This window comes from Cebidichthys violaceus, unplaced genomic scaffold (assembly GCF_023349555.1).
Source record: "Cebidichthys violaceus isolate CVI_PGR_0920_01 unplaced genomic scaffold, fCebVio1.0.p SCAF_1, whole genome shotgun sequence".
NCBI classification, from domain to species: domain Eukaryota; kingdom Metazoa; phylum Chordata; class Actinopteri; order Perciformes; family Stichaeidae; genus Cebidichthys; species Cebidichthys violaceus.
Window position 1 is genome coordinate 13227231 of NW_027176262.1, and position 12356 is coordinate 13239586.

At 44.3% G+C, this 12356-nt stretch overlaps 1 protein-coding gene across 1 annotated transcript in view; it reads left to right on the forward strand.

The window, feature by feature from the left end:
- The window catches only part of bmp16 (bone morphogenetic protein 16), a 12724-nt gene extending 1504 nt beyond the window's left edge, over window positions 1–11220 (forward strand). Inside the window, exons 2-3 of the mRNA XM_068711405.1 lie at window positions 6654–7030; window positions 8657–11220. Coding sequence (XP_068567506.1) covers window positions 6661–7030; window positions 8657–9732 — 1446 coding nt within the window. The 5' untranslated portion in view covers window positions 6654–6660 and the 3' untranslated portion in view covers window positions 9733–11220. The remainder of the gene's footprint in view (window positions 1–6653; window positions 7031–8656) is intronic.
- Window positions 11221–12356: the final 1136 nt, after the last annotated feature.

Here is a 12356-nt window from a genome sequence, read left to right on the forward strand (position 1 = left end):
ATGATAAAGAAGCAGGGAAACACCAGGTCTACTCCACTAAACCGAACGTGTGTGTGTGTGTGTGTGTGTGTGTGTGTGTGTGTGTGTGTGTGTGTGTGTGTGTGTGTTTGTGTTTGTGCGTCTAAATCTATTTCCAACCGCTCTCGCATATTTACAACCCAGCTCCACCACAGTTCCATGTCTTGGTGTGTGTTTTCTGCTTACATGTTAGTGCTCACTCTGCCTGGCAGTTAGCATGTGTTTAAACCCTGTATATACTGCTCTTAACATGTGTTTGTCTGTATGTGTGTGTTTGACGTCTGGGTCATTAGCCAGCTAATCGGTCCAGCTGGGATGAATTAGAGAGCGTTCTATAAAGTCCAATAAAACCACACAGCAGTCGACCTGGAATATTGTTCGAATGATTTCATCTGTTTCGCCTGAGAACTGTTTTGGACATTTTTCACCCCACCCCCATTATATATTAACTCTCCAGCTGAAATTCGTGCATTAATGACTGGTTAAGCATTCAGAGTATTGTGCAGTTATAACCTCACAGTAAATTATACAGACTATGGCGTGCATGCTCAGTTTATGTATGTATGGCACAGTTGCAAGTGGAAAAAGAGCAGCAGTGAATACAGATGTATCCTCAGAAGTGTTCTCAGGTGTGTACTGTACACTGTACATCACATTTGGTCTCATGAGGCTGTCCAACATGAAATATTTTGGAGTCTTTGAGTATGCTCAGAGAGAGAAAATCAAACCTGTGGCATAAACGCTGCACGTATCATGTTCTGAAAGAATGAGACGGCAGCAAAGAAAAATGAGAGCTAACAGGGGAGGGGGGATCAGGGAGAATGAGAGGAGGAATTTGGGAAAAGAAACACGGGAAGAACAACAGGAAGGGAAAGTTGAGGGACCAAGCGTAACATGAAGACAGCGGCGGTGGATAAATCAGCCGGCTGCGGTGACACTCCGGCCCTCTGGCCCGGCAACAGTCTGCCGCACTCTTCCGCCAAAACACCATTCATTTAAGACATAGGGAAAAAAAGAGCAACATTAATGGGAGAGGAAGAAAAGGAGAGATGGAGAAAGGGAGATAGGGAATGGGAAGGTGATGCAGAGAAGCACAAAAACAGATATTGTTAACAAGAAAGAACAAGAGAAATATGGCAGAGAGGGAAATTGATGGATGAATCAAAAGAGAGGAAGAGGGAAACAGAAAAGAGAAAAGCAGTTAAGTGTTGTATGACAGCATAAAGCAAAAGGACAAAGTTCAAGGAATGCGAAATGGAAGGAGGAAGGGGAAAGGGAGCAGGATTTGAAATGATAAAAAGAGAGGCAGTGAGATAGAAACATGACAAAAGCAGGAGTTAGAAACGGACGTCAGAGGGCAGAGGTTTTAATCAGAGAGTTCAGAAAGACACGAGGCAGGCCGGCGACGATTTTCATCCGTTGTGTACCAGGGTCACGCCACTGTCGGCTCGTGAGGTCAGGTCTAATATTTCTAATAGGCTGAGCTGCATGCATGCACACACACACAGGGAGACAATGCACAAACGCTGCTGCTGAGGCCCTAACCCTTCATCTCACCTTATCATGGACCCATTAATCATACAGCTGTCCTCCTTTATCCCAAAGAACATTTGATTAGTCCACATTCCTGCCAGAGTGAAAAAGAATAAAAAGTGAACAGTGAGGCAGGGATAGTCAGATTTGAAAGCAGGAACTGGGGGAATGTTATCATGAAAACGTCAGGTTTTATGGCTAACTGGAATGAGACGACATCAGGATGTACACACCACATAAAGATGCTAAATTAGGCCTGGATCACCTATGTACAGTTGGAATTGGATAGAACCAGACATAACACAGACACTCAGGGAGAACAGAGAGGCTGTATGTATGTCAAAGCGATGTAGGGCAAGCTTGTCTCCGCTCGCAAACCTCTTCCTCCCCTTTCCGTGTTTCTCTGCCTAGCGCAGGTCGTGACACACCCTGTTGTGTGACGACTGAACCTTTGAACCTCAGAGTCACCTGGGTGGTTTTGTACTTTGTGAGGAAAGTACAGGAGAGAGATGGTGTTGTTGTCCTTAATCTGCTTTACAAGCCTCCAAAGAGTATGGGAGAGGCTGTCCAGCATGGTGTCTAATCTGTAATTGTCCTCTGCGTCGTTGCCTCAGGTGAAACAGCCCTGGGTGGGGCTGCGAGAGTTTAATGGATAGCCAGTAACAATCCCACGCTTGGAAATGGCTTACTTTCCCAGGCCTGCCCTTTGAACCACGTACCACATGAGCAACACACAATGCATAAAAAATGTACACACCTTCACACCTCTGAACTCCCTTTAACCCTTTTCATGACAGTGTGGTAAGATTAGCGTTCATTACAGTGTCATTATGTGTTCGCTCAGCCATATATGCCTCTGTTATCTCGCTGTAGAGGGCTTAATCAATTCTCTGTCCCTTAGAGAGACGAGATATGGCGATAGAGAAGAAATATATTTGAGCACTCAGACAAGGAAAGACATAGCTACAAACTTAGAGTTCTTCTTTTAGTAAGTGATAGACAGGTGAACTTTTTTTTTGGAAAATTATAATTTATACTTGTTCAGTCAACCACGGCGACAATGGGGTTCCTGATTCACTTCTCTTCTACTTCTACTTTGTCGCACTCATGTTAATTTTTAGTTTAGATTGTCTTGTCTCTGACTCTTTTGCTCTGACGCTTTTACTCCTCAGCTCGACCTCTTCAGGTCAAGAGGGCCGTTAAACTTGCTGGTTTCTAATTACTGGCTCAGTTATTATCAACACCTGCACTACAGATGTGCAGGGTGTTAGCCAGGTCGTAGTGGTAATTACATGATCCCCTGTCTGTGGTCCTGTTCCCGCACTGAGAATAGTCATGGAGGGAGAGATAAGCTGATCACTTGAGTTGAGTAAGCTGAAAGAGGCTTTACTCTCTCAACACAGTCAAGTTTAGCTTAAAGGAGCGCTGTGGTGCCATCTGTGGGGTTTTGGTCAGAATTCTGCTTCAGTAAGAAGAATAGCAAGTGAATGATGCAGGTGTCGCTGTGAATGTGGGAAGAAGGGGAGATCATCTTTGTGACAGGGAATTCATAACACTACCATTGGGGAAAGCTCAAAAGACACTTAATAATAATTAAGCAAATAATACTCTCCTTGGAAGAACCCGTAAAAGTGATTTTTGTTTTTAGGTAACCAATAGAATTTCAAGAGCACAAATCATGCAAACGGCAAACCTTGTACATTTTGAGCTTTTTAAAAAATATATATATAAATTGATTCAAAATTGAAAATGTTAAGAGCAATTAGCAATGAGTGCTTAAATGTAATACTTTTGAACATTGTTGAACAAAACTAAACAAAATGGTCTTTCAACCACCCAAATTCAAAATGCAGGATTTAAAACAGGTATTCATATACAAGGATCAATATTAGACAACAACTGCATCTGAATGATATGATATGATATGATATGATATGATATGATATGATATGATATGATATTTTTGGAGTCATCGGGCAAAGATTACATGATAACATTTCTGCATTTTGGATAAGTCTGCAGTTTTCTGAAAAGAAAATCCCAGAATTGGAAAATACAGCCCTCCTCTCTCCCCTTTCTGTCCTAAGCCCCTCCCTCCAGACGAGCATGCAATTCATACAATAACCATTCATTTCAAACTTCCTCCTGATTGCTTTATACAGTAACCTAAGTCGTTCATTTCATACATCATCCCAATCGTGATTGAGATCGCGATGCCGTTATAGCAGCAACTGACCATGAGAAGAACTGTCCTGTTTTCTTTTAAAAACAGCTGGGCCTGTAAGGAACTTTAAGATGACATACGTGATTCGAAGCTCTAGATGGCTACAATATTGACTGCTCACCGTAGCAGTGACATAGGATGAGGTTCGTGGCTGGTGAGGCACTGACACTACATAAGTCAGATTTACAAATATATGAACCCAATAGAGTAGCTTAAATCACCATTCAATTGGCAGCTTGCACATTGACTACTGGTTGTTTTTCATATTTCATATCAGCATTCTTTACAAAAGCATTTCAGAAGCGGAGCCACGCCAAAATTGTGAGATCCCGCGATAATCTGTGTAACAACCGGAGCCCCGGCGTCGGCCATCAGACCTCTGGAGCTTGTCCAGAAAGCCGCAGCTCGCCTGGTGTTCAATCGCCCCAAGTTCTCCCACACAACTTCCTTTCTCCGTTCTCTACACTGGCTACCTGTAAGAGCTCGCATCCAGTTTAAGACTCTGGTGCTAGCTTACAGGGCAGTGAAAGGAACAGCTCTTTCCTATCTCAAGGCCATGGTCAAGCCCTACACCCCCGCCCGACCACTTCGCTCTGCTGCCTCGGGGCGATTGGTTGCCCCGTCGCTCAGAGGTCCTGGCGGCCGATCGACCCGGTCACGGCTGTTTTCTGTCCTGGCCCCACAGTGGTGGAATGAACTTCCCACTGACGTCAGGACAGCAGAGTCGCTGCCCATCTTTCGGCGTAGGCTGAAAACCCACCTCTTCAGGAAGTGCTACCCTGAGCCTTCCACTTACTAGCTTGTTGCACTTATTGTATTCGTATTACTTATAGCACTAACTGTTTTTCTTGTTTCTGCCCTGTACTTTGGCTCTGAGTTATGCTCTGCTTCATGCTCTTAGATGCTTGTTTGGAAAAGGAAATGTACTTATGACTTCTGGTGACTAGTAGTTCTTTTGATTACCAATGTTGAATGCACTTATTGTAAGTCGCTTTGGATAAAAGCGTCTGCTAAATGACTGTATGTAATAATGTAATGTAATGTAACAACCACGGATGTATAAAGAGAACAACAAACACATAAAAGGTTACTTTACCTGTCCGACGTTGAATTGCTGTTGATTTGGTCATATTTCTCTGTTTCTTGAGAAATTTTTAAGCTTAGATATTGAATCTTACATTTTTGCGGTCAAAGCAAAATATAAGAAGAAGAAGAGAAGTGTAGAAGAAGAGCAACGACAGAACAAGCATAAACCTGACCCGTGGGCTCTCGCACTGCATTGAGGCAGAGGTAGTGTTTGCCTCTCTGTGCTTTTTCACTGCAATTTAATGTCAGATCAGCAAGACTAAATATGTTCTACACAGACGTGAAATATATTACCTATTCTATGTAAAGAAAGGACATATAATAAAAGTGTCTACAAATATTACAGTGGTGACAAACAATGAGAAAGCAAAAGGCACGCGCTCAACCCAGTTAGTGAGGGATTCACAATCTGAGGTGAGGCTCAGCTCGTCGCTGCCTCACCTCACGTGTCTCCTCTGTTTGAACAGGACATGCGCAAATTCAGCGATTTTGATTATAAAAATGCTTGAAATAATTGGAATCATACAGAAATTACATTTATAGCACAGATCATTAGAGAAATATTGATTTTTATTTTATTTTAGCATTATTTGTTTTTTACTTTTCATGATGACAGGGGAGGCTCTGCCTCACCTGCCTCCCCTGACCGCACGTCCCTGCACCGTAGCCATCATGAATACACAGCAGCTCTGAGCTCACCACTCACAGAAAAGGCTAAACTATTAGAGTGATATCAGACTCTCTTTTTGATAAGTCCGTTTTCCTTTTTTGGATTGCTTTGCGGTCTAGTCAGTTATTACCAATGGAGGATGAGCAACTTTTCCTTCAACTTTTCCAGGGTTTTCCGCCATTGAATCAGGCTCTCACTGAAGGGACATGCATGTGCATCTGTATTTGTAGAGCAGTCAATGTGGACACCCTGTCTCTGTGATTGGCCGGACTCGATTTTCTAAATCCTGAAAACAGAGCCAAGAGGAAGTGCAGAAGTCTAGTTTTCTCTCAGACCACCTGAATCAAAATATGCTGAAAAGTTCATATGGATTTTGTTTCCCCAGTTACACCAAAATATACTGCCTACCTCAGCTTTACATGAAAAACTTCTTCACTCATGCAGACATCATTATAGAAAGCTACCGAATGTTTGAATAAATATTCTCTAGTGATTTGAAAATGAAAGGAGAAGAAAATATCCGTCATTGTGACTGGCCTCTACAACTCCATTACACTTCACTAAAGTCCACAGCCGTTGATTCATGTTAGATGTCTTTCATTCATAGCACTGTGATCTCTTTCACACATAAACACAGAGCAAAATTAAATTGCAGACATTGTTTAATTACTCATGTTTAGGTGTCCTAGGAGACATATGGCCCTTGGGGGTATGAAGCTCACCATAAATTAACAGAGAAAAAACAAAGTGGCACTGTTTCTACAGCCAGGAGTAAGAAGCAAACAACTTCATATGGATATGTGGACAGTAAATTTCTTGAACATATGCCACATGAAGGCTGAAGACTGATGAGAAACTAGTGTGTCCAGGAAGGGGAAGACATAAGCATGATATACAGAGTCCTGGAGGATCTCTTTTTCAAATTTCATATTTATATATAAAAAAATTCTAAGCACCTAAATTTAAAGAGGATCAGAAACGTTGCATAACCTGCCTTCATAAGTTTGTCTATTGATGTTGAAGATTGCTTCTCTTTTGTCTTTTATTAACCACTTCCTCTCTTGTTTTCTCCATCACACCTGTCCTCCCATCATTTATCCTCACCTTCCTGTCTCCCTCCAGGTCCACCATGTTCCCTGCTAACCTCCTGCTCCTCATGGTCCTGCTGCTATCTCAAGCCTCGTCTGGTCGCCAGGGTGGAGACACCAGCAAGATCGACCATGGCAGGGTGTCCCCCGTGCCTTCCTTATTGTCACCCCCACCAGCTGGTTCCCTCCTACTGGAGCCCAGTCTGGCTCGGACCATCCAGAATCTCCTCCTGAGCCGGCTGGGCCTGCAGTCGCAGCCCGACCCTCGGCCTGGAGTGCCGGTGCCTGGGTACCTCCTTAATCTTTACCGCTTCCACCAGCAGCAGTACCAGCTAGTGGAGGACCCCTCGTTTATCTTCCCCAGCCAGCACATCCAGCAGGCCAACACCGTACGCAGCTTTCACCACAATGGTAAGCTCACTGGTACATCATAATGCTATGCTGTCAACCTATTTAACTGCAATTAAACAAAAGTATTTCAAACGTTATTGTTTGGCCTTTGAACTTTTGTTTCAAGCAAGCTGTTCCTTCTTTATTAACCACAGATGAACTATATAGATCCTATTTATGACAGATGTTTGTTGTGACTCACCATCACTAAATAAGATCCATCTGTGCGCTCTTAGATAAGATGGGTTGTTTACAATCCTGAAGTCTCCTTTAAAAACATGTGTGAGCGCATACTTAGAAACACTGAGGGAAGTTTGTTCTGGACTTTGCGCTGTAGTTCTGATCATGGGTGGATTAACCTGTTAGGGAGTCCAAGGGCAAACATTTGCTGTTGGGCCCCCAGCCGATCCCCCACCTATTGCCCTGCCAGTCACCTCCAAATTCACACATATCTTTTCTTAGTTTAATTCATTTGAAAACAACTTTATTGGGAATATGCACATGGCAATAATGAACTAACATGATGAAGCTTGTAGAACTAGATTTTAACACAGGATCCCTGTGGCAGATTTTCAATCACCCAGTGCATGTTGGTGTAGGAATGGTTGACTGCTTAAGAGCCTCAAATAAAAGTTCTTGACAAGAAAACGTTATGCTTGCAGTGGTTTGATTCCCTCAATATCTCAGACAAAAGGTAAAAATTGGAACTTACAGTGTCAATGTGAGCTATTCACCCTATAACTTCTCTCATCTCATCTCATCTTCAACCGCTTATCCGGGATCGGGTAGCGGGGGCAACAGCTCCAGCAGGGGACCCCAAACTTCCCTTTCCCGGGCCACATCAGCCAGCTCTGACTGGGGGATCCCGAGGCGCTCCCAGGCCAGTTTGGAGATATAGTCCCTCCACCTGGTCCTGGGCCTCCCTCAGGGTCTCCTCCCAGCTGGTCGTGCCTGGAACACCTCCCTAGGGAGGCGCCCAGGTGGCATCCTTACCAGATGCCCGAACCACCTCAACTGGCTTCTTTCCACTCAAAGGAGCAGCGACTCTACTCCGAGTCCCTCACAGATGACCGAACTTCTCACCCTATCTCTAAGGGAGATGCCAGCCACCCTCCTGAGGAAACCCATTTCGGCCGCTTGTACCCGCGATCTAATTATTTCGGTCATGATCCAGTCCACATGACCATAGGTGAGGGTAGGAACGAAGATTGCCCAGTAGATAGAGAGCTTTGCCTTGCGGCTCAGCTCTCTTTTCATCACAACGGTGCGGTAGAGCGACTGCAATATCGCCCCAGCTGCTCCAATTCTCCGGCCAATCTCACGTTCCATTGTTCCCTCACTCGCGAACAAGACCTCGAGGTACTTGAACTCCTTCACTTGGGGTAAGGACTCATTCCCTACCCGGAGTGGACAATCCACCAGTTTCCTGCTGAGAACCATGGCCTCAGATTTAGAGTAACATAACTTATTTGCTAATATTAGTAGATAATTTGGTGATTTTGCTATTGAAATTATTCAAGAAATAGCTGGCAAATGACAAATCTGACTAATGTAGCCACTGCTGTTTGTGTCTTGTTGAGTGTAAATAATACCTTTAAACCACACTAAACTCCCATACCCCCTTGTCTCTCTTCCTCTTTCTCTTAGAGCCCCTTGGAGACAGTCCTTTAGCAGTGGATCGTAAGAGGGTGCACATCTCCTTCAATGTTTCCTCCATCCCTCAGGATGAGAGGGTGCTCTCGGCTGAGCTTCGGCTCCTCCGCAGTAACAGAGCCTCACTGGGTCCTGGGGTCCACAGACTAAACCTATACCTCACTGAGCACCATGAGGACCCTGAGCCCACCCTGCTGGAGACAAGGTTACTCACCACCGGCCTCCACAGCCATAAAGCAAGTGGTTTCTGGGAGGCTTTTAGCCTAAATGCAGAGCTCCTCCATAAAGCCCTTGCTGGGACAGGCAGTCTGGGCTTCCTCTTGGAGGTCAGAATTGAAAACAGCACCACATTGATCCCTGACCAGAGCCTCTTCCCTGCTGCAGCTGAGGAGGAGGCAGAGAAACACAAACAAGGACACCTGAGAGTATGCAGGTCTGTGGGTCAGGACGAGCATAGCTGGGCCCAGGAGAGACCCCTCTTGGTGGCTTATAGTCATGACGGCCGTGGAGAGCCCTTGGTCAAACATGGCAGGAGGAACCCCAATGGAGGCCAGAGGATGAGAGGGAGAAAAGGGACTAAAGACAGGACCAGGAGCAGCAGCAAGGGCCGCAATAGAGACCAAGCCTCGGGCAGGGCCAAAAAAACGGCGTATACGGTGCCGGGCTGGGGGGCTGTTAAAGGAGGGGTCAGTTGGAGCGATGGGGGAAGGGTGAAAAGAAATGGTGGTCGTGCTGCAAAACTGAAGCGCCTCTCTCGTAACAGATGTCGCCGCCATCCTCTATATGTAGATTTCAACGATGTGGGCTGGCACAAATGGATCATTGCACCCAGCGGCTATGATGCCTTCTTCTGCCTGGGAGAGTGTCGCTTTCCTCTGGCCGACCACATGAACTCCTCTAGCCACGCCATGGTGCAAACTCTGGTAAACTCTGTGAATGGAGGAGTGCCCCGGGCCTGCTGCGTCCCCACCTCCCTCAGCCCCATCGCCCTGCTCTACCTGGACCCTCAAGACCGAGTGGTGCTGAAGAATTACCAGGACATGGTGGTGGAAGGCTGCGGCTGCCGGTAGTGGACTGGAGAACTCACCCAGAGAAAGCCAGACGTGGATGGAGCAACATCGAGGGAATAGGAGAAAGACAGAAGCTTGAAAAAGGCAGATGGTGGGAAGAAGAGACGCCAGCTAACTGCAAACAGACATGAAGACTGATAGAGACAAATGTAACAGCAAGAAGGGTGAGGGGAGAGGAGGGAGATAAGGGAATGGATATAGCAGCTAAATATGAATTATGAGGAGCAAGAAAAATAGTCAGACTTAGAAAGAGAAAGACAAAGAGTGAACAGACTTAATCTGCCACACAACAGGATAAATGATTCGACAATAAGGCAGAGGAAGCAGAAATATGGTCAACACAGATATACTGCCAGAAATTACTTTTCACATTTTACCATTTAGCAATGATGCAGCTGTTTACACCATCACCCGACAGGCTACTTGTTCTCTCACAAGAAGCCAGCGCTTAAATATCAGATGGCGTCTATTCTATATCCCAGTGTTTGCCAATCATCTCATACGACTGTCTGACAGGCACATGCACATGTGTTTAGCAGTGGACACACAATGTAAGCTCTGGAGCAGAATCCTGTAACTTCCTCATTGACTTCCTGATGATCCGATGATCAACAGCATTAGCAATATGACGATGGCACTAGTATGGCATCTAAACTTTGTGTGACAGTGATGTTTCTGCAGTATTTGAACCAAGAAGTAGGGTGCATCTGTAATAAGAATGTTCATATAATGACAGACTGTCCCCTTACAAGCGCCTCTACATCACAAGCTATTTAAAACCACAACAATAATGCTGAGGAACTATTATGCTATTGTTTGAATGTACTATCACTATTATTTAAAAAAGAGATTTTTTTATGTACATTTATTTTGCAGACATGAAGAAAATCCAAGTGATGGTTGTCTTGTGATTTTACATAATTCCACTGAATGGCGATTCTAACTTAAAAGACACATTATGTATTTAAGTAGCAGCAATATGGTGTATTTAATCTTGAAAATATTTAAGATACCTGCACTCAGCAGAGCATACAGCAAACGAAATAAGGAAGCCTGCCGTCCACATGAAGTAATTTATGGTAGCTTTACATCAGTACAAATGTTCAGTGTATTGAATCAACAGTCTGTGTTACTTAAACGTCCCACCTTATCATTTCACACATTTTGGTGTCCTACACATGATAGCAGACATAAGTGGTGTTGCCTTTAAAAGCTCAACTAACAAGTCAATTGAAAGCTCTTTGTATTGTAGCTACTGAAGTGTGTAACAACCGGTGTCTTTGCTAGTTCTGTCTGCATGTGTCAAGAAAAAAAAGCAGGACCAACATTAAAACTGGGACTTTAGTGCCTTTCAAACAGGGGCTTTAAAAGTGTTCTCTGCTGAGCTTAGTAAATGTTTTTCCGTGTTGCATTTTTCTCTCTAATGTTAAGCAACAGCTTGTAAAATGTTTGACAATATACCTCTAATAAACAAAGCAAACAGCACAACTGTCAAATGACTTTTCTTTTGCATCAACCATTTTCTCCTTTTTGCAAGTTTTTTTTTTTTTTCTGGGGCCTGAGAGCATGAAAACGTTTTTCATATAATTTTTTTCTTCAGCCTACAATGGAATTATTGTCATGTTCAGGAAGAAAAAAAGGAAGCCTGAAGTCCCACAGAGAGATTTAAACAGATTTGTGTATATGATACTGTAGCTAAGGAAGCAGCTTCAAATTCTCACATCGAAACAGCTGTGAGGTTCATATTCAAAGGGAAATGTCTTATCTCCACTGCGCATCCTTGCTGTGAACCGCTGTATCACTTCACACTACTACCCGGGAACAGTGCACACATCTGTCTGATCCCAGATATCACACGTGAAAGCGAAAAGACAGAAAATGCAGATGAAGGAAATAAGATGTAAGAGCAAAAGTTACTTTTCACACTTGGCTACAGGGCATTTCTTAATGCAGGGGTCAAACTAACTCAACTGCATCTTTGACCTCCACATTCCTGCGTGTTCTCAGAAGAGGGCCCTGTCCTCTGCAGCCACTACCAGATGGGCTCACTGCAGCTCACAGGTGTGTTAAGCCTACAACCTGTGAGGGGAAGGGTGTGATTTGGTCCGTGTTAAATAGAGAGCAGAAAGAAGTGTTGTATGTAACCCATTAACATCCGACAAGCAGGTACAGTAACTTGAATACGACAGACTCACCCCTTTTTCTCTTTACTTTTGCTATATTACTACTTTGATTCATACAATGATGTGGCGGTAGATCAACACATCCTCTTAAAGGCGCATTACCTTGTAGGTGGTTGTAACAGCAGGACAACTGTCTGCACCTATGATCGTGCTCCGTAGTCTGATTTGGGGATGGAGGCCTGCATATCAACACTTGTCAGGAGTATACTGGTGTGTGTGTGTGTGTGTGTGTGTGTGTGTGTGTGTGTGTGTGTGTGTGTGTGTGTGTGTGTGTGTGTGTGTGTGTGTGTGCGCGTGTGTGTGTGTGTGTGTGTGTGTGCGTGTGCGTGTGCGTGTGCGTGTGCGTGAAGAGAAAAACAGAGCAAAGACAAGAAAGTGTAGAGGCAGAGAAAAGACACATCATGTCATATGATATCAGGTTCACATATGGTTTGTGCCTCT